The sequence below is a fragment of the Natator depressus genome, chromosome 7, assembly GCF_965152275.1.
Source record: "Natator depressus isolate rNatDep1 chromosome 7, rNatDep2.hap1, whole genome shotgun sequence".
Classification (NCBI taxonomy): domain Eukaryota; kingdom Metazoa; phylum Chordata; order Testudines; family Cheloniidae; genus Natator; species Natator depressus.
In genome coordinates, this window is record NC_134240.1 from 46,035,833 (window position 1) to 46,056,057 (window position 20,225).

A 20,225-nucleotide genomic window follows, 5' to 3' on the forward strand; every position below is an offset into this window, starting at 1 on the left:
TCTGCCGCTGGGCCCCGCCCCCTGTCTCCTGTTGGTGAGCTGAGCTGCCTGTGAACGGGACCCGTTCCCCAGCTGGTCTTCTTTTTGCGCATGCGCAGTGCGCTCCGCGAAGGTGGTGGCTGTGTGGGGTGAGTGCGCCACTAGGGGGTGCTGCATCCGCCTGTGGGGTGGCCGGGGCCTTGGGGCCAGTTTTGTGGAGGGCTCGGGGCGGCGGCTCCGGGACTGGTTGGGGCGAGGGGCTGGACCCTGGGGCTGGTTGGGGGCTTGGGGCTGGTTAGGGAGGTGAGGGCTTTGGGCTGGTTTGGGGGGGCCTCGGGGCTGGCTTGGGAGGGGGGCGAGGGCTTGGGGCTGGGCCCTGGGGGTGGTGATCTGTGCCCTTGTGGAGCGGGTCGCTGCCAGGGAGCAGTCTGCAGGGGGGCCCTTGTTTCAGGCTCAGTAGCAGGTGGCAGCGTTGGGGCCGGGGTCCCTGTGTGGGGCGGTGACTTTGAGAGGTGATGTTTAGAGCTGGACTCTTGCTTTGGGGGTTTGGGGCAGAGCGGGGAGGTGAGCAGAAAGGGCCTGCCTCAGGGGGTGCTGAGCAGTTGTGGCTCCTGTTGGGTTGAGTGGTGTGGGGTGCTCAGCACCTTGCAGGATCTGTCCCAAAGACCACTGGATTCTAGTGGAGTTCAGACTTGGGCACAGGAGCATCTAAACTGGTCCCAGTTGGGCCATGAAGTTCCCACCTCACTGGGGGACTGAGATGCCAGGCGGCGGAATTCATGGTGCCTTTCTGTGGTGCCCTTCATCCCCACGGCTCACTGCGCTGTGCGGAGCTGGTGGGTGCTGGTATCCTGGTTTGGCAGGGAGGCACAGCTGGTGTTACTTGCCCAGAGTCACTTTAAAAATAAATTAGGGGCAGCTAGGAAATAAACCCTGGGGGCAAATCTTCAGCTGGTGTAAATTTCCACAGCTCCACTGATGGAGGATTTACTCCCTGGACTGATCATGTGCCCTAGCCACCAGCCCTTACCCCCCCCCCCCCACGCTGCTGTTTAGCTCAGTGGTTCTCACCCCTGCTAGCTGCACCCAGCTCAGAATTTCTGCAGGGAAAGAGAGGCTTGTCCTGACCATATTGTTCCAACAGCAACAAGTCTGAGAGCATCCAGGCTGGAATGTGCTGGCCTGGCTGAGAGCTACCCCCACGTCGTCCTTTCTAGAAGGGTTGGCAGTCTCTCACTGTAGTCTCTCTCCCCTAGCAACTCCCTTTCGGTTCCCCTGAGCCCACGCAGCGCAGAGCTGGTGCCAGGTGACTCCTTTTTGTGGGCTGAGCTGGCTCCTCTCCCACAAGGGGAGTTGCTTTGCAGCAGAAAGGCTGAGGTCACTGGGAGGAGGAGAATGGTAGGGAGAGTGGAAAGAGCAGGCGGCTGTGCCAGCTCCGGCTTGTCTAAACTTGTCCCCTTTGTATTCCTCTACTGAGGCTGGCCAGGAGGAGCAGCTCCAGCACCCCCAGTCTGCAAAGGAGCTCCAGGCGGGTGAGTGCACCTCTGCTTCCCTAGCAGGCTAGAGGGCAGGTGGAGAACAGCTGAGTGGAGCCTGCAGCTGCCCTGTGCCTCTGTCCCTTGCTGTTAAAGCCCTGATAGCCCTCAAGGGCAGGGCACGCAATCTGCTGCCTTCAGGCCATGGCTGCTGGGATTGATATAGCATGATTAATTTTGGGAATGGAACTGTGGTGCTGGACCTTCCCTGCCTGCCAGATTCCTTCTCCTTCTCCTCAAAGAAATCCTAGCTCGGGACCAGCAAACCCCAGGGTAACGAAAGCGCTCTCCCTGCTCCGTCTCTGCCTCGCCAAAGCTCCCATTGCTTTGCTGTGCACAGAAATGTCTGGAAAGGCCCCGTTCTCCACCCCTCCCTTGTTTATGTGCCTTGTTTGCTCTTTGGCCCTGCAGGGCTGCTGCCTGCCTACTCAGACACCACACTTACGGAGATAATGCCCCTCAAAGGGATTGGTCGTGCACTGAGCCTGGCGAGACTCTGGGGCATTCTGCTCTATGGGTATTGCTGTACCCATACACAGCTGCGTAGGACTAGGGCTATACAATACAGCCACATGCATCTGGAGTCCCGTGAATCTCGTATTCACAGAGTATGTCGGTTCAAGTCTTCATTGCCCATTAGTGGGGATTTTATCACTAGAGACTGAGCTGTGCAATCTCTGCCTGGAATTCTTCTGCCCTGCCGTATTTCCTTCCTGTTTGGTCCTTGTTTTCTGAATCTTGCTCTTGGCTTATATTACTTGGACACCTGGAATAAATCAGGTGATTCTTCCAACCCAGGTTCCCCTTTGGTTTGGGGTCTGCTGCTGGCATTGTGTTCCTGCAAACGAAGCTTACTTGGAGAAGTGCAACTGGTGCTTGCCATTTGGCTGGGTGGATTAAATTTCTCTCTTGGTCCCAAGGGAGGGGTTGTGTTTGAGCTGCTTTTTCTGCCTCTTTCCCAGAATAGGGGGGCAAAAAAGATAATCTACCCATAAACCCCTTCACTTTACATTTTAAAGATGACCTGCCACATATAGATTTGTACCATCCCCCCCGCCCCCCTGCTCTCTGCTTACTAGAGGCTTTGCAGGTTGAAACGTTTGGTAGTTTCTTGCCTGAGAAATATTAAGCATGGCAAGCCTAGTCTTCTCTGGCTTTCCTGGAGGACTCCCTTGGTGGCTGCTTGTGTGGACTAAAAGGGCAATCTTTAACCAAGAGAGCTTTTCTCCAAAGTGCGTAGTGGGTGTTTGAATTCAGTAGAGTTAAAATAAAATACCAGCGTTTTAAACAGTGTGAATAAAAATGCTTTCCCTTCCCAGTTAATTAGATTTCACTTCTTTGGTGTCTGTGATGTTATAATTCCAGTTCTCCAGTGGTCCATAGAGTCTTCTAGAGTAGGCTAGACCTGCCTGCTGTCTAAGAACTAAGTAGCAGTAGTATTAATAATGTAAAAAACAGAGGAGGAAAGAAATTTGAGAAAAATGTATACTTTCTTTGGGCATCTTAAAAAGCACACTAGAGCACAACGCTTTTGTCCCCGTTCAGGGCAGCTGCCCCTGTATTTCCCCCCTTGTGGTCCACCAGAGGCTCCTCAACTGTCACCTCTCTTGGACAGAAACCCGTGGCTCTCTCCCTCCTGAGTGGGGATCTTTAAGACTACAGTTTCCTGCCTACACTGTGCAAGCCAGACTGCCTAAACGGACTAGTGTCGGCACTTCGCTTTCTCTCCAGCGATCGTGAACAGCATAATGGCCTGCAGTTATCAGTTACCACCCAGCTCTTTCTAAGCAAGCACATTTGTTTGTAAGGTGAAAGCATTACAGATAAACATATTAATAACATTAAAAGAACCTACGCATATGCTAAAACGCTTACCACAGGTCACCCCAATTCCAGCCTCTGGCCCTGGGACATGTCAGTCCTTCAAACCCCACAGCTGGCTTTTCAGTGTGGCTATGAGTTAATAACCAGCTCAGATTCAGAACCACCAGGAATAGTCCTGGCTCTTTCTTTATACACCTTGAGCCTGTAATCTTGGCCTCAATAAGTAATCAGCAGGCAACGGCTCACACCTCAGGGTGTGGTCTCAAAAGGCCGCCGGGTTTTTGCATAGCTGGATGTGGAGAATTTGCTTTCACCTCCCCGTAGCTTTTTCCCATGAAAACCACTTAACACATTTTGTTCCCATAGTTCATTCTTATCTGGCCCATTGTTCGCTATAGTTCTGTGAACCCCCAGGTCTCTCATCTCCCTCTCTCAAGGAGTTATGTACAATCCGGGCCCTCAAATGAATGGTTAATGTATTATTAATACAATGAGCCCAAAGAGACTCAAACTTAGTTCAGTGAGATCTCCCAAGGATACTGCAGAAAACTGACACATCTGTGACACCACTTCTCCCACCCCTTAAAACTTCCTCAGTCAGCAACCAGTCACCAAAGAAACCTGCATGTCATGATCACCCAAAGGGGGCGTGCTTCCAGCCAGCTAAGGGGCTGTCTCTTTCAGCTGCTTGTTGTGTAGGACACACACACATGTTGTGTCAGTACATCCTAACACAACGTGCTTTGTGTCGCTACATAATCCCATCGCGCTGCTTTTTGCTGCATTGCAGCTGGATGCTGAGTGAAGTCTGGAGGTTTAACTCAGGGGGTTGAGGTTGAAATCCCCATTGATGTCAGCTGGGCTGAGGCTGTCTGGGTTTGACTGGGTGTGGTTCAGTTGGGGTGTGCGCGTGTGCTGTCAGATCACCAGGCTGGGCTCAAATGTAAGGGGGCATTTAAATAAGGATCCAGCAAAACTCGTTCCTCCTTGGCTGTGCTAAGCTATGGCAGCGCTGGGCTTGAGAGACATCCTGGTTTGATTGTTCAGAACGCCAGACCATTTGCCCACAATGGCCTGGTGAGCAGTGCTAGAAACTGTCTTTGCCAGATCTGTGTTTAAACAGAGAGTTAGAGGGTTTCAAACTTGGTTCCCACTCCAGTGCAGACAGGGCCTTCCCTTAAGCAGAGGGAATCAGAGCATCTGATCGCCACCACTCCCTCAAGGAGTAAGGACCCGCCCATGCTACAAATACAGCCGAATCAGGGACTGGTTACAGTCGGGCTTTTGCTGCCCCTCCTCTCACTCTGGTTGGATGGCCCCCATGGGTGGGGTGGGGCGGGGCGGGGCGGGGGAGAGGAGAGGAGAGGAGAGGAACAGCAATGCCTGGAACGCAGTCCAGGACTTAGGCTCTGCAGGAGAGTGCTGGAAACACATATTCACCAGCCTGCCACAGAGTGCAGCAGGCTAAACTCCCCATTGGCAGCTCGCCCCCTGGGCCGCAGCCACTGTCAGATTACAAGTTGTTTCAGCTGGACGGAGCCATTGCCCAACGCCGGGCACTAGACGGGTATTTCATTCGTTGAGCTAGTCTCCTGTCAGTGTTTTTCTGGGAGAGACATACTGCTCTGCGTGGACCAAGGACTGAGCCTAAACTGTAACTAAACATCCTTTGGGGGTCAGTGGTTTCCCCCTCTTCCTCTTTGGTTGCCTCTGCCACTCATAATCCTCATCCTTCAGCACTGTGTGGTCCTTGCTAGTCGCATCCCGTCTGTCCCAGCCCCTGGGCCTTGGACTGTAAGTTCTTTGGGACAGGGGCTGGGGCTTAGCTTGTTCCTTGTATGCTCAGCACACTTCCAAGTGCTCCAAAATGAACAGTAGCAGTGGTGGGGGGTGTGCTTGCATTCTCTTGGTGTGCGTGGGGCTAGTGGGCTAGGGTGGGGAAAGGAGGCAGGTTTTGCTAAGCAGATATGGGAAGTTGTCCTGTGAGGGCTCCAGTGGAAGGGCTGGGGAAAGCCTCGGTGTAGTCCAGCTGGGCTAGCACTAGAAACGGGAGGGCACCTGGGCTTGGGACATTTCGATGGCAGCTTTTATAGACTATTGTGAAGTATCTTTCATCTAAGGATCTCCATGCACTCAACACACGCTAGTGAGATGAAGCCTCACACATCCCCTCTTCGATTGATTATTATGATTATTAAATGGGAATGATTATTATCCCCATTTTATGGGTGGGGAAACTGAGGCACGGAGGAGCGTGAAGTGACTTGCACCAGCTCACACACCAAGTCAGTGGCAGGGCTGGGAGCAGAGCCCAGGTCTCCTGGTGCCATAAGCACAAGACTAGCCATCCTCCCTGGACCCAATCCTGAAGAGCTCTTGGTGTTCACCCACTGCTAGTGTAGCTTTGGGATAATCCTGGGAACGGAGCAGGCTGCTGGCCTGCGACAGAGAACGGCCCCCTCGCCCTCCATCCTGCCTCTGCAGGACATAAGTGACTCTAATGGAAGCCCTAATTCTTATTGCAGCAGGGTGGCCATCGCTGCAGGGGAGCAATGGCCCCCAAACGCAAGTCGCCGGCCCAGGCCCAGGCCCCAGCCCAGGACAAAAAGATGAAGCAGGAGCCGGAGGAGGACAGCATCCGCTCCACCATGGAGGCGCTGAAGACCGCTCCCAAGGAGAAGCTCAAAGCCAAGATCGACTCTGCTTGCCAGCTGAGCAGTGGCAGTGATGCCCAGGTATGAGTGAGGCTCAGGCAGCAGGGTCCCCTGGGGAGGAGGAGACGCCTTCCCACGTCACCTGGCCCCAGGGCCAGCCTTAGTGAAAATGGCGCCCTGGGATAACTTGTATTTTGGCGCCTCCCCCTTCCACCATCCCCCCGGCTCCTACAGGTTCCCACCCCCTCCCCCCCCCGCCCCTATCACCTCCGGGCCGTTACCTATACTTCATATGGAATGTCCACATGAAGGTCCATTCAATGTAGGTGGGCATCTCCCATGGTCCATTGTGAGTTAAGTGTCCCTTGATGAGCCACTTACTTTGACTAAAAGAACGAGGAGTCCTTGTGGCACCTTAGAGACTAACAAATTTTTTTGGGCATAAGCTTTCGTGGGCTAAAACCCACTTCATCAGATGCATGGAGTGGAAAATACAGTGGAGAGATATAAATACACAGCACGTGAAAAGATGGGAGTTGTTTTACCAAGTGGGGGATCAGTTGGTAAGGCAACTCCCATCTTTTCATATTCTGTGTGTTTTTATACCTCTGTACTGTATTTTCCACTCCATGCGTCTGATGAAGTGGGTTCTAGCCAATGAAAGCTTATGCCCAAATAGATTTGTTAGTCTCTACGGTGCCACAAGGACTCCTCATTCTTTTTGCTCATACAGACTAACACTGCTACCACTCTGAAACCTGTTACTTTGACTAGTCCCTTCAAGATGTGTTGGCTAACTACCTTGTGAGCGTTACCCCAGGAGCAAACATATGAAATACAGGTATAGAGCCAATACTCGTAACTTCAGATACAAAAATGATGCATGCATAAACCTATTCAGCAAACCCTAACCTTTTCAAAGACATCTTACATGCCACATTTGGTACAAGATTTGTTGCAAGTGTAACAGTGGTTGCAACAATGATCTACATGGTCATGTTTTAATCAGATAACATCACAATGAGTAACTGCTACAACTAGCAAATTCCTAGGCCACTGTCAGCAGAAGCTCAGAAGTAAGGGTGGCATGGTACATGGTGTATTGCAGTGGTTCTCAAACTTTTGTGCTGGTGACCTCTTTCACATAGCAAGCCTCTGAGTGCAACCCCCCCCCCCCTTTATAAATTAAAAACACTTGTTTGTATATTTAACACCATTATAATGCTGGAGTCAAAGCAGGGCTTGGGGTGGAGGCTGGCAAGTCGCAACCCCCCCCCCCATGTAATTACCTCACAACCCCCAGTTTGAGAACCCCTGGTGTATTGCCCCTTACTTCTGTGCTACTGTGGTGGCTTGTGGTGCCTGGCGCTTGGCCTGCGGCTCAAGGTGGGCTTTGCGCTGTCACGTGGCGGCTGCATCTTGCCAGAGCCCAGGGCCCTCCTGTAGCCCCTAGCCACTCCTGGCTCACCACAAGCATTTTGACAGGAAGTACCAAGCAGTAATAACAACAAGAATACGTGTGTGTGTGCGCGTGTGAGAGAGAGAGAGAGAGAGTGTGCCTGTGTGTGTGTGTGACTGTCTGTAGGGATTGTGTGAGAGACTGTATGTGTTGGGGAGTGTGAGACTGTGTTGTCAGATCACCAGGCTGGGCTCAAATGTACGGGGACACACACACACACACACACACCCCACCCCAAATCTGTGTTGGGGGACTGAGAGACAGAGTGTATGTAGGTGTGAGAGCTTGTGTGTGTGTGTGTGTGTGTGTGTGTGTGTGTTAGGGAAGTTTGAGAGACAGCGAGCCTACTGTCACTTTAAGTCTCCCCTCCCATTTCCCCCCCCCCCCTCATGTGCCGCCAGTGACCAGCCCCAGTCGTGCTGCTCTGGGCTCCCTGGGGCTGGGGCAGAGCTGGAGCCGCTGAGGAGCGAGTGAGGGAGGGGCCAGGGGGTTGGGGTCGGGGAGAAGCCCGTCAGCCCAGCGCAAGGGAGGAGACGGTGAAGAGAGGAGTCCGGCCACAACCAGCTAGTGGGAGGGCGAGCCCCTTGTGGTGCCCCCCTGGCTACAGTGTCCTGGGCGTGGGCCCCGTTTGCCTGGCCCTAAGGCCAGCCCTGAGGCTAAATGCTGGCGCTCAGAGAGCCCGCTGCATGAGCCCTGGGAAAGAAGGAAGTTCGTGGGTTGCGGCAGAGCTGCAAGGATTCGGTCCCTGGGAGCTGGTAAGCGCTCTGGCCTCCAGCGCTAGGCAGAGCTGAAAGAGCCTCTCCCCACCAGAACCCATCAGCTAATGCTGCTCTATGGGACAGTCCCAGGGATCCCAGCCCGAGGGAGTGCCTCCCTGTCTGACCCCAGCACAGAGCCCATTACTAACACTGCTCCACGGGACAGTCTTGGGGATCCCAGCCCCAGGGAGCCCCTCCGTGACCCTCCCAGTGCAGACCCCGTTACTAACACTGCTCTACAGGACAGTCCTGGGGATCCTGGCCCCAGGGAGCCCCTCCCTGTCTGACCCCAGCACAGGCTGTCCCAGAGCAGCCGTGTAGCCATCCCTGCTCAAGGGGCCACTCGAGTTCACTGCTCCCCTGTGGTCTGTTGGGTAGATCCACGAGGATTACGACTGCATATTGAACCAGACCAACATCGGGAACAACAACAACAAGTTCTACATCATCCAGCTCATCGCTCAGAATGGCAGCTACAGCTGCTGGAACCGTTGGGGTCGCGTGGTGAGTGTCCTGCTCCCTGCCCAGCCACTGCCACAGCTGGGCCAGTGCCTCTCTCTGCCAGCCACCGGGGGCGTTGTTACAGGAGCTACTTCTGCTGCCATGAGGCCAAGGCCCAGCCAGGGCCACCCATCCTAGGGGACATGGCAAAGTAAGCTAAATCCAGGGCTGTTAGACACGGCACCTGCCTCCCGTGCAGAAGCTGGGTGTTTAAGCTACATCCTTTACTTGCTGGCATTTGTTTGTTTATTTGTGTGCCTGCATTATGGCCCCCCTTCAAACTCCTGCTCTCTCCTGGTTGCTTGCTCGCCGTGTTTGTTTGCCTTGGGTCCCATCAGATCCAAGTGAAAGGTGGTTCTGAAGCTCCATTTGTTGGTCGCACCCCCTGGAGCTGACCAGTGAGCTCCCCCACATCCCCCTGAGCTAAGTGGAAGCGCAGTTAGTGTCTGGGTTTTGTCCCCCCGCAGGGCACGAATGGCACATGCTCTGTGCTTCCTGGAAGCTCTGGTCCGAATGCTGCTCCTTGGGAAGCCTATACTGAGCAGTGCGGAGTCATAAATCATGACTCACCCTTTCCTCTTGTTGTTCGCCCCCCTCCCATCCCCACAGCATGTGGGATCCTCCATCCCCCTGAGGGGTCACGCCCTCTGCCACCCCTCACCCCACAGATCAAGTTTACCATCCCCACTTGCTGCACACAGGGGTCCCAAGCTCCCACCCCCTTCCCAAAGCACAGACCCACATGCTCTTATTTTCCCCCTGCCCCCATCCCCTTGGGTACTGGAGGTAATAGACCCCACAAAAGTCTCCTTGGGGAGACGCGGGGAGGGCACAGCACACCCTTTCCACTCCGGACAGGCCAGGGAAAGGGGGGCTGAAGCCACCGGGCATGTCCCCCTGAGAGGGGCTGATGTGGGTGTCTGGCTCCCTCTCCAAAAGGGACCTCTCAAGCTGTGAGCTATGCAGGGGCTCTCTTGCTTTGCATGCAATACCCAGCACATTGGGGGATGGACACTGTCATGTAAACAGGTGATTTACATTGGCTGCCATAGTGAGATTCCCTCCCTGGCCACTAGGTGTCAGTCTCAACTCACTTCTAGTTCTAGGAACTCCCCTTGCTGATGTCAGTGTCATGGGGAGACAGTCCAGGCCGAAGCCAGTTTTAGCACCAGGGCTGTTAGCCTCAGCACCCTGAGCCCTGGTGACTCAGATCCCTGCTCGATGCTCCCAAGGAGGCCGAGCCATGCAAGGGACAGCCCAACCCAGTGCCTCACTGACAAGGTCCCAGGAGCTCTAGGGCTGTCCCTGCCCTAATTTGCTTTACACTGTGCAGGTTGCAGCTGGTGTAGCTTTAACTTCCAGAAAAACAAGGCTCTGGTAGCCTGTAGTGACAGTGTGACAGACAGAGCAACTTCCTGCCCCACTTTGGGAGACCAGCCGATATTAGGTGTAGGCCAGGTTTGTGGATTGTTGTGAGCCCGGAGCTGTATGCACTTCATGGGGAGAGGGTTACCGCAGCCCCTCCAGGAAGTGAAAACAGAATGGGATAGTTAGGGCAAATCACTCAGGTCATAACACCTCCGGAGAGGTACCACCTCCTGGGGACGCTCGTGTATACTGGTTCAAACTGGATTCTCCAGAGACCAACAGTCAAAAAAAGGGATAAGGATAAGTAGCCTGAGCCTAAACTGACTCGGGGCCTTTGTCCTGGTTCTGGATCTTAGATGGATTAACTTGTAACCGTGGGGAAAAGCCAATTGTGGGTTTTCAAGAAATTTACCAGTGCCTGGGCTGGAGTTGGGAGTGGTCTGTGGTAAGCTTTTAGCATGTGTGTGGGATCACCTATTGATTTAATACGTTATCTCTGTAATATTTTTACCCTGAGAATATATGTGCTTGCTTAGAAGGAGCTGTGTGGTAAGGTACAGCTGCTGCTGATACACTGGTCAGAGTTTCTGGAGAGAGAGCAAAGTGCAGGCGCAGGCCTGCTGGGCAGTCTGGCTTGCTGGGGATATTCCAGTGTAAAGCTGTGCAGCTTTAAAGTCCCTGGTCAGGAGGGAGTGAGATGTGGGTCTCCGCCCAAGAGAGATGGTGGCTGATGGCCTCTTGATGGGCCACAGAGAGGGATACACATACATTTGCTCTGAAAATGTGACAAATGGTTGAGCTGAAGTACTCGTAAGAAGCTCACCTAATGGGCTGATGCTCTGGGGCAGAGTTAGGGTTGTCTGGCTGGGCAATTCCACACATTGCGTCATTTGAAGCATTTTTCAAATAGGAAATTAACTTCGCATGTCCAGGTTTTCCAGGGTTCCGGTTTGGTTTTGTCTTTTAAACTGCACTGGCAGCATTCTTTAAAGGCACCTTCCAAAAGGGTGAGTTGAACATCTGCTTAGCCCTGACTCCAGCCTAACAAAGGTTTTTAGCTGGGAATTTCCTCATACTTCAAACACCTTTTCCAAACTTTGCTCCGTGACGAAGACTCTAGCAGAATTTGCAAAGCTGGGCAAGGATGGGCCCCAAGAATCCTGCCTCCCTGGACATCTGGGTTCCTTCCTCACCCTGCCTAGACCATCCCATGGAATCAAGCCCAGATAGGAGCCACCTGCTCCCAACATGGTTCTCTTGCCTGCTGCTTTCCTCTTTGTGGCTATTTTTGCAGGGGCCATGGGGACTCGGCAAAGCGGGGGAAACCACTGTTAAGTAAACAGTTCTTCCCATCCATTGCCGCAGGCAAAAAACTAGCCAAGGGCATTGCACTTTGGCAGGAAAATCACCTCTGTCTGTAATGTCCCTAGTCTGACTTACCCAGGCTAGCCAGAAGAACCCTACCCTGGGATTGGAATATGAGTGTGGCATTTTGGGTGGCTTGGCAAAGCTGTGCATGCAGGAGAGTCGGAGTCGGGCTTAGCTAGAGAGCTAGTTAATTGGATTCATGTCCCAGGAAGATACATGCAGCCTGTGGAGACTACCCAGCATGCAGTCCATCCTTGTTGCCTTTATTAAATGGAGAATTGCAAGCTGGGGCCTGTAGTCTCCACAGGCTGCACCTGTGTGAAGGCGCCTACGGCTGCACTGTAGAGGCCAGCTGCAGCCCCAATCCAGGGGGAGCCCCGAGTTGAAGGGGAAGGTGAGCAGTGAACACAGGAACAGGGCACTGAGCCTGACCCTGCCACGGGTTTCTTTCATTCCTAGGGGGAGGTGGGGCAGTCGAAGCTCAGCCCCTTCCCTTCCCTGGAAGCCGCCAAGAAGGACTTTGAGAAGAAGTTCCGGGAGAAGACCAAGAACAGCTGGGCTGAGCGGGAGAACTTCGTGGCCCACCCTGGCAAGTACACCCTGATCGAGGTGCAGCACGGGGCCGAGGAGGAGCAGGAAGTGACCGTGAAGGTGTGTGACTGGGGGGCCCCCGGGATAAGCCAGGCTGCCCCCACATGGAGCCAGTAAAACAGGAACCTGCCCAAGGCAGCTAGGGACATATGTGCCATGTGGCTGAGGGACTGGCACAACCCCGTTTGGAGACTTGGGGGAGCAGGGAAGGCAGTCCCCCTCCTGGCTGTGCAGTTGCAATGCAGGGGCCATGTCCTGAACTCCTGGCTTGGGTACGTGTCCGGCTGCTGCCCGAGAGCGCGACGGGAGCTGGTGGAAGCTTTGCCTCCATGAGGAGTGAGCGAGGGCCTCGGGGTTTGGCCCACAGGACGCGAAGTGTCACATCCTGCTTCAGGTGACGGCCCCAGTTCACCCCCTCAGGGCAGCTCCCCGCTGGAGACAAACTTCCATTGGGCGGGGTGGCCGGGCAGGGCTGGGGGGGATCCATTGCTGGCTATGGGGGGCTTTTTCTGTGCAGCTGGCCTGGTGGCTGGCATAGCAACATTGGAATGCCCCATGGGGTGGGTGGGAATGTCCTCCGGAGGGGGAGCCCCTCTGCCTGTCGGAGCTAGAGCTCTCCTCTCCCCTCCCCCAGGTGGACAGTGTGGATGGAGGGAAGCGCACCAAGCAGAGGACGCTGCCCTGCAGCCTGGACAAGGCCACCCAGGAGCTGGTCTCACTCATCTTCAGCAATGACATGTTCAAAGAGGCCATGCAGACCATGAATATCGGTACAGTGGGGAGCGGGGCCCTTGGGGCAGGGGGGAGGCAGCACACACCCCTGCACCATCAGCCCTGCTGCAGCCTGGGGCTCCTGCTCAGTGTTTCCGTTAGCTGTCTCCAGGGCTTGGTCAGAGGGGCCAGGCCATGGTGCTCTAGATCGGTGGTTTTCAAACTGTGGGTCATGACCCAGTACTGGGTCGCGGCCTGTAAAGCCCTGGGTCACGGCAGCTCTGGTCTGCACCGCCGACCGGACCGTTAAAAGTCCCGTTGGCGGTCCTGCCCAGCTAAGGCAGACTAGTCCCTACCTGTTCTCACGCTGCGCCGCACCCTGGAAGCGGCCAGCAGCACATCCAGTTCCTAGGCGGTGGGGGGCGGCGCAATGGGAGCCGGGGGGGACACCAGTGCCTGGAGGCGAGAGCTGCGCGGAGTCACCTATGAGCTGGACCTACTGCTGGCCGCTTCTGGGGTGCAGCGAGGTCCGCGGAGCCAGGACAGGCAGGAAGCCTGCCTTAGCATCCCCGCTGCGCTGCTGACCGGGAGCCGCCTGAGATAAGCCTGCGCCCCAGCCCTGAGCCCCCCCAAAACTCAGAGCCCCCCCCCCGCACCCCAAACTCCGGATCCCTGGCCGCACCCCAGAGCCCACACCCACACCACAGAGCCCTGCCCCCCTGCCCTGGGGGATGGGGGAGACTTGTATGAGCCCAGGGGTCTGTGTGTGGGATTGCCCTGGGGCCCCCGAGGGGAAGGGGTCAGGCTCGGGTCTGAGGGGGGATGCAGGTGCCCCTACCGGCCGTCAGCTAAGCCCTCCATTGCTTGTCTCCCCTCCCCATGCCTGTCTGCCTGCCCCAGACGTGAAGAAGATGCCGCTGGGGAAGCTGAGCAAGCAGCAGATCGCCAAGGGCTTTGAGGCCCTGGAGGCCATTGAGACGGCTCTGCAGGAGCAGCCGCTGCCTGGCAAGCAGCTGGAGGAGCTGTCGTCCCGTTTCTACACCATCATCCCCCACAGCTTCGGCCGCTCCAGGCCCTGCACCATAAACAAGCAGGAGATGGTCCAGGCCAAGAAGGACATGCTGCTGGTAAGGGCCCTGCCCGTGGCAGTTGGGCTGGGTCTGCACCATGCTGGCTCCTCCTGCTTGCTAGGGTGGGACCCCCCCCCACCAGTGCCTTGGTCAGGCCTCTCTCCCTTACAGCTTTCCTGCTGGCTGCCCAGTCTCCCAGATGGGAATGTTCTCCCTCCCCCTCGCCCTGGGCTGAGGCCGGCTGGATTTCCCTGGGGCCAGCAGTGCAGCGCCTCCTCCTGGCTGGGGGAAGGAGTTTCTGCTCCAGGACGGCGCTTGGGAAAGCTACCACCTTCACCCCTGCTGTTGCCATGGCGGTGACGTGGGGTGGTACTGTGCCATTTGCTTCCTTGGTTCTAGAAAGGGGCCGGAGTGCCCTGTGAGAGGGGGAAGAGGTCTGGCCCTGCATGGGGAAATAGCCACCCGGAGTCTGCGGCGTCTCCTTGTTGGTGTGTTTGCTGCTCGCCTGGGAGCCCAGTGGGTTAGGGGGCACGGTGCTGCCCACCACCGCCCCAGCAGGGTGGCCCGCTGAAGAACGTGTGGGCAGCGTGCATCCAAGCTCCCATGGGCGCTGCGGGCGAAAGGGCCTCTCCTTCCCCAGGTGTGTAAAACCAGACCCCTTTGGGGAGCCTCCGGGCAGGAGAGGGCAGGCTGAGGCCATGCTGCGAAGGGCAGTGGGGCATACAGGGTCACATCCACCCTTGGGCAAGCCATCTCTGGACAGGAGGGGGAAGGAGCCTCCAGGGCTACTAAGGGGTTAAAGTGGCCCACCCTTCCGGCTTGCTGCCTTGGTAGGTGCTAGCAGACATTGAACTGGCCCAGAGCCTGCAGGCGCAGAAGGAGAAGGAGGAAGAGGAGGTGAAGGTGGAGGAAGTGCCTCACCCGCTGGACAAGGACTATGAGCTTCTGAAGTGTGAGCTCACCCTGGTGGACCCGGCGTCGGAGGATTATCAGGTCTGGAGGGGCTGGCACATGCCAAGTGTCCTGGTGGAGGCAGCAGCTTGGACAGGGGAGCGATGTGGGGGTCACTAGCCCAGTGTGAGAGGGGTTGTGGGCTGTCACGTCCCTGAGGGAATGCCTGGGGACACTGGATCTTTCCTTCGGCACTTCTGTCTTGGTCTGTACAGTGCCAACCCCGCCACCTCATAGCACTTGTCTGGGATGGAGAGGAAGCTGCTTCCTCCAGGGGCCCAGCTGCCAGGCGGGATGTGTTTGCCCCCCTCCCCAGGATATCTCAGCACCCCATGGGCTCTCCAAACCGGGGAGGAGCCTGGGGTAGGTGAATTGGCCTCTCTCCCCAGGGCTAAGTCCCTCCAGAGCCTTGAGGGTTTCCGCTAGGGGAGCTGACAGGGCTGTGGGGGAGCCCAGGCCTGGTGATCTTGTGGGTCCGAGCTGGAGGTGCTGGAGGTGTTGGGAAGGGGGGCAGTTCTGGGTGCGGAGGGAGCGAACGTCGTCATGCCAGAGGCTTCTCCAGCACCAAGCAGAGAAACCTGCTCCTGTGGGGCAGGCCCCAACCCTGGGGCCCCGCGTGTGGACCTCTGTGATAGCCAGGACAGGAGGGACGGGTGCCAGCACTGAGAGGGCGAGCAGAGGACTGCTCTTGCCTGCTCTCGCCCCAGGTGCCCCTGATCACTCTGGTCTCCCCCCAGTTGATCCAGACCTACGTAGAGAAGACCGGGTCGAGCCACCAGAAGGTCAAGATCCTGAACATCTGGAAGGTGAAGAGGGAGGGAGAGGTGAGAGAACTAGTGCCCTGCCGCTCGCGGGCGCATGTGTCCATGGGCGCTCACTCCTTGGCCAGGTGGGGGAGAATTTGGCACGCAGCAGCTCCCACTGGGCGCAAACAGCTGCTGGGTGCGGCGCCCGGCTCGGTGTCGGGCCCCAAGAGCCAGCGGCACCCTGGCCGTGCAGCCATTGCAACGCAGGCTCAGCCCCAGCAGCTTCCAGCTGCTCTACCTGGATTCAGCGCGGACCATTTAACTGTGCTCGGGGCAGGTCTCATTGGCTGGCACTCGTGGGTGCAGCAGAGGGAGGCTGATGGCAGCGGCTCAGAACTGATGTTGGCAATGAGTGAAGGTTTGACTGTAGATGGGGCCTCTGGCAGCCTGGGCAGAGGCCGAAGGCTACAGGGTCTCAGAGCTTCAGCTACCCTCCGGCCCCTCAGCTGCCTTCCCCAGGACAGCAGTAGGGGAAGTGGATACTGGTTTCGCTGGTCCCCACATCTGTCCTGTGGGCTGCAGGGCTGTAGATCCAGCCCCTTCCCCCAGTGCTGAGATTCCTTCTGCATCAGGGAGGTCATGGGCGGTGTCTCCTGGGGGTGCGAAGCATTTGCAGACATTGAGCCCCCGGTCTGTCTGGAGCTGAGGACTGCGCCTGTCCGGCTCTGCAGGGCGAGCGCATGAAGGCTCACGAGCACCTGGAGAACCGGCGCCTGCTATGGCACGGCACCAACGTGGCTGTTGTCGCCGCCATCCTGAAGAGCGGCCTGCGCATCATGCCGCACTCCGGTGGGCGTGTGGGCAAGGGGCTTTACTTCGCCTCCGAGAATGGCAAGTCGATGGGATACGGTAAGGCCCGCAGCTGCCTGGCCTGGGTGCTCTCCCAACCATCCACGCTTCCTCCCCCACCCCTTTCTGATCCCCTCCAGGCAAGGGGAGACACTGGCAGCCTCTGCAGGGCGAGTATCTGTCTGGGGACAGTGGAAAGCCCCGGCATTACATTCTCAGGGCCCCCTTTCCCTCTCCTGCCCCAGGCCTGCACCCTCCTGGATGGTGTGGCCCAGCTGTCAGTGCCAGCTGCAGCAGGGCTGAGTATGACATGCCAGGGTGGTGGGATGCCACAGACGAGGGTGTGAGCCAGAGGTTAGACTAAGGGAGAGTGAAGTGAGGAGAGCAGCTTCCCCCTCCTCTCAGGGCAGAGGAGAGCTCCTGGCTTGGGGGAGCAGGGCTCCCTGGCTTTCCAGGAGGCTTTAATAGGCCACAGCAGAGGAGTGATTGGAAGTTCAGGGAGTGCTGCCCCGCCCACAGCTCAGGGCGGGGCAAAGGGGCAGAACCAGCCAGGGCAATGGCAGCTGGGAGCACACCACACCTAGATGTATCCATGGCCCCCTCCTCCCCCAGCATTCCCTGCTTTGTCCCCTCCCGCCTCGCAGTCCTGCTCTTGGGGAGGATGGGGGACAGGAGTCGCTTTGGGACCCATCAGTGCCAGTCCTCAGCCCCTCAGGAGAGAGTGCTCTGGGTCACTGGCCAGGGGTGCTGGAACCGAGGGGGCCAGGGCCCCATCACTCTTTACCGGCCGTAACCGTGAATAACGGGTGGGTGGGGGAGGGGGGAGAGGAGCGAGCAGGGGGTGGGGCCTCAGGGAGAAGGAGCAGTGTTGGGGTGGGGCTCCGGTTTGGGTGCTGGTGGCGCCCCCAACTTATAGGGAGCTTCCGCCACTCCTGCCACTGGCCTGCACCCACCAGTCCAGGAATTCAATGCACTGCTGCCAGCGCTGGGAAACGCTACAGGGCAGGCTGTGCCAGGTTGGCAGCCAGGCTGGGTATGGGAGTGGGCCTTGCAGCCAGCCTTAGCAGCACAGGCTGGTCTCTCCGCTTCAGTGAGCTGCACCTCCCAGCGGATCGGGATCATGTTCCTCAACGAGGTGGCCCTAGGCAAGGAGCATCGGATCACCCAGGATGACCCGTCGTTGTGCGAGGCCCCCCCGGGGTATGACAGCGTGATCGCCTGCGGCAAGACTGAGCCAGGTGAGTGTGCTCCCCAATCTGACCTCCCCGCTGGGGGCTGCTCCCCGCCTGTGAGGATTCAGAATGGGAGGAGGCTGAAGGTGCTGGCAATGGGGGGGCACAACAGAAATAGGGGGGATTTGGAGCTGGAGATAGGGGGACGGTGGAGAGTGGGGGTTTGGCAATGGGATAAGTGGGGGTCTTGCAGAGCCTGTTGCTGGCAGTTCCTGGCCCAGTCCCATGCGCTAACCCCTTCCTCGTCCCACCCTCCCCAGACCCTGCTTGTGACCGGGAGCTGAAGATGGAGGGCAGGAAGGTGCTGGTGCCACAGGGGAAGCCCATCCCAGTGGCCAAGTACCGGGATTCCTACTTCAGCCAGAGCGAGTACCTGATCTACCGGGAGAGCCAGTGCCAGATCCGTTACCTGCTCCAGCTCCGCCTCTGAGGTGCTTCCCCGCAGGCCCGGCACCCCTCCAGCTCTGGGAGACGGTGGCCTGCTGTGCCGATGGCGACGATACCCCAGGGTGTCACCTGCAGCAGGGTTAGATGACAGCGCTCAGTGGGCTGGCTGCGGGAGCGCCTCTGTTGCCTGCTGGCTCAGGATCCCTGAGTCCCACGGGCCTGGAGAGATGCTCTACAACGTGCCCTGAGATGCGTGGCTCCTGCGCTCGGAGTCCCTGGGCCATGCTGCCTGGAGGAGAGGACTGGGGTGCAGCTGCCATAGCCAGTTAAACTCCCAACAGTCTCTGTTGGGGCTCTGGGGGACACTCCCGAGTGCTGGAGTCTGTGAGCCACAGGGTGCTCTGAGGCCTTCTGTTACTGTAAATAAAAGCGTGTGCGGATTGCAGTCAGCTTTCCCCCCGTGTGTCACCCTGGCGCTGAAGAACTCAGCAGGGGTTGGATCCAGGGGCTGGCATGAGCCCATCTCTTTGGCCTGCTCTTGCTCTCAGAGCTCTTGTCTGGGAGATCCCAGCAGAGGGGAAAGATCAAGGGACTCCCCTCCCCGTTTTCGAGAGGCCTAGGAAACAGGGCCTGCCACAGATTCCCCCCCGCCCCGGGAGATCTGCTCGCCCTGCACAGTGGCCTCAGGAGATGTGGCCTGGCTTGTAGGGATGGGGGTGCCCTACCCAGGAGACATGCTGTGGATGAGGAGCTCAGGGCAGGGAGCGGCTGCTGATCAGGATCCCAGTGCAGCTTCCCAGGCACCTGCCAGCCAGGCTGGGGAAAGGTTGTTCTCTATTCTCTCCCACAGAGAGAAAAGCAGGAACAGGGAGGAGGCCGGGGGGGGCCCATTAGAAACCCTGGTGCTGGGAGAAGTGGGGGGGGCACAATGGGGCATGGGATCAGCGGGCACCGAGAGAAACAGGAGGAGGAATTGGGGGTCAGACACAAGAGCAGGGAAGTGGGGCGGGGCTGACACACTCATCGCAGATCTCCGAGTCCGGTCTGAGGGGTTAATTTTTGCAAAGTAAACTAAAGAGACATATTCCCTTATCTAATCTGGCTACTTATATGGCTGCCATCACCATAGTATCCTGCATCCAGGCGGTAATTACTAGGTGAGAGAACAATAACAATCTATCTCGCTCTTCCTCGCCGGCCTGGTGGGGAAGAAGCTGGATTGGCTCACGGGGTTGTTCTGTTTGCGTGAGTGGAGTTCTGGGTGTCTGCGGGAAGATCTGACTGAGGGGAAGCCACGGGCCCATCATCGGTGCAGGTAACTCGAGTTGTCCCTTGAAGGTTGTCCCACAGCGAGTGCCATCCACACCCACGAACCTGGAACTCCGGTGGGATGGGCTGCAGCTCCTGTTAGCCCCACTCGCAATCACTCTGGGCATGGCTGTTCTCGCTCGAGCCAGGCTAACTTGAGAGGGCATAGCTAACCCTGGTTAACTCTGCAATACTAGCATGGCCTCTGTCTCAGCTGTGGTCCCAGCTGTGTCCCAGCCCAGGCCTGGTCTCATCTTGTAGACAGGCAATTTCCAGAGTCTAGTGCCAGCCCCCAGGAAAGCTCCATCTCCACTGATGAGCTTCCCCCGGGTGGTGGAAGGTGGCTGGCCTGGCAGGTCCTGGAGGCTGAGGCCTGTCTCAGCCAACCAGGGCCAGGTCCGTCAAGGGCTTCGAACTACAGGGCACAGGCTGTGAAGTGGACTCTGCTTAGTGGGAAGCCATTGCAGAGGAGGGTGGTGTAGCTATCCCTGGTCTAACCAGTTGCAGTAGCCCAGCTTTGGGCTCACAGATGCCTGAAGTGCAGGGTCAGGGCTGAAGCCACCAGGATGGGGCTCAGCATGGGGGATTTGTCACCAGGGGTATCTGAGCACCCAAGAAATCTGGGCCCCTTGAAGTCAATGACAAACCTCCCCTTGAGCTGGGAGAGCCAGGATTTCCCCCAGGCTGTGATGGCCTTGCCAGTCTACAGCAGCTGCCCTGGCTGGAGGGGGTGTTCCAGTGTGATGAGTTCTGTTCCAGGGAGCGGTGGGGCAGCTGTACCTCACACCTTGTCCAGTGCCTCCCCTGGCCTGCCTGGAGCTGCTCTCGCATCCTCCCACTGCCTGCCCCTCTGGCTCTCCAGGGCTGGGTGGCTTCTGGGGGAAGCAGAGCCAGGGAGATACCAGAGCCTCTTCTCACATTGTAAGGAGAGTGA

The 20,225-nt window shown here is 57.3% G+C and overlaps 1 protein-coding gene across 3 annotated transcripts; it reads left to right on the top strand.

The window, feature by feature from the left end:
* The first annotated feature begins 6 nt into the window (after positions 1–6).
* Positions 7–18,846, top strand: PARP3 (poly(ADP-ribose) polymerase family member 3). Of its 3 annotated transcripts, none has more exons than XM_074958310.1 (12): positions 49–128; positions 1,457–1,511; positions 5,864–6,073; positions 8,588–8,713; positions 11,906–12,097; positions 12,672–12,807; positions 13,649–13,875; positions 14,653–14,811; positions 15,507–15,593; positions 16,247–16,424; positions 17,456–17,602; positions 17,857–18,846. In XM_074958310.1, exons 1-12 carry the CDS (start codon positions 91–93, stop codon positions 18,024–18,026), a joined length of 1,725 nt encoding a protein of 574 aa, XP_074814411.1. In that variant the 5' UTR covers positions 49–90; the 3' UTR covers positions 18,027–18,846. The 3 variants fall into 3 exon arrangements, with proteins under 3 accessions (XP_074814413.1, XP_074814411.1, XP_074814412.1); XM_074958311.1 differs by having other exon boundaries at positions 76–128; positions 5,867–6,073; XM_074958312.1 differs by lacking the exon at positions 1,457–1,511 and having other exon boundaries at positions 7–128; positions 17,857–18,845.
* The last annotated feature ends 1,379 nt before the right edge of the window (positions 18,847–20,225 follow it).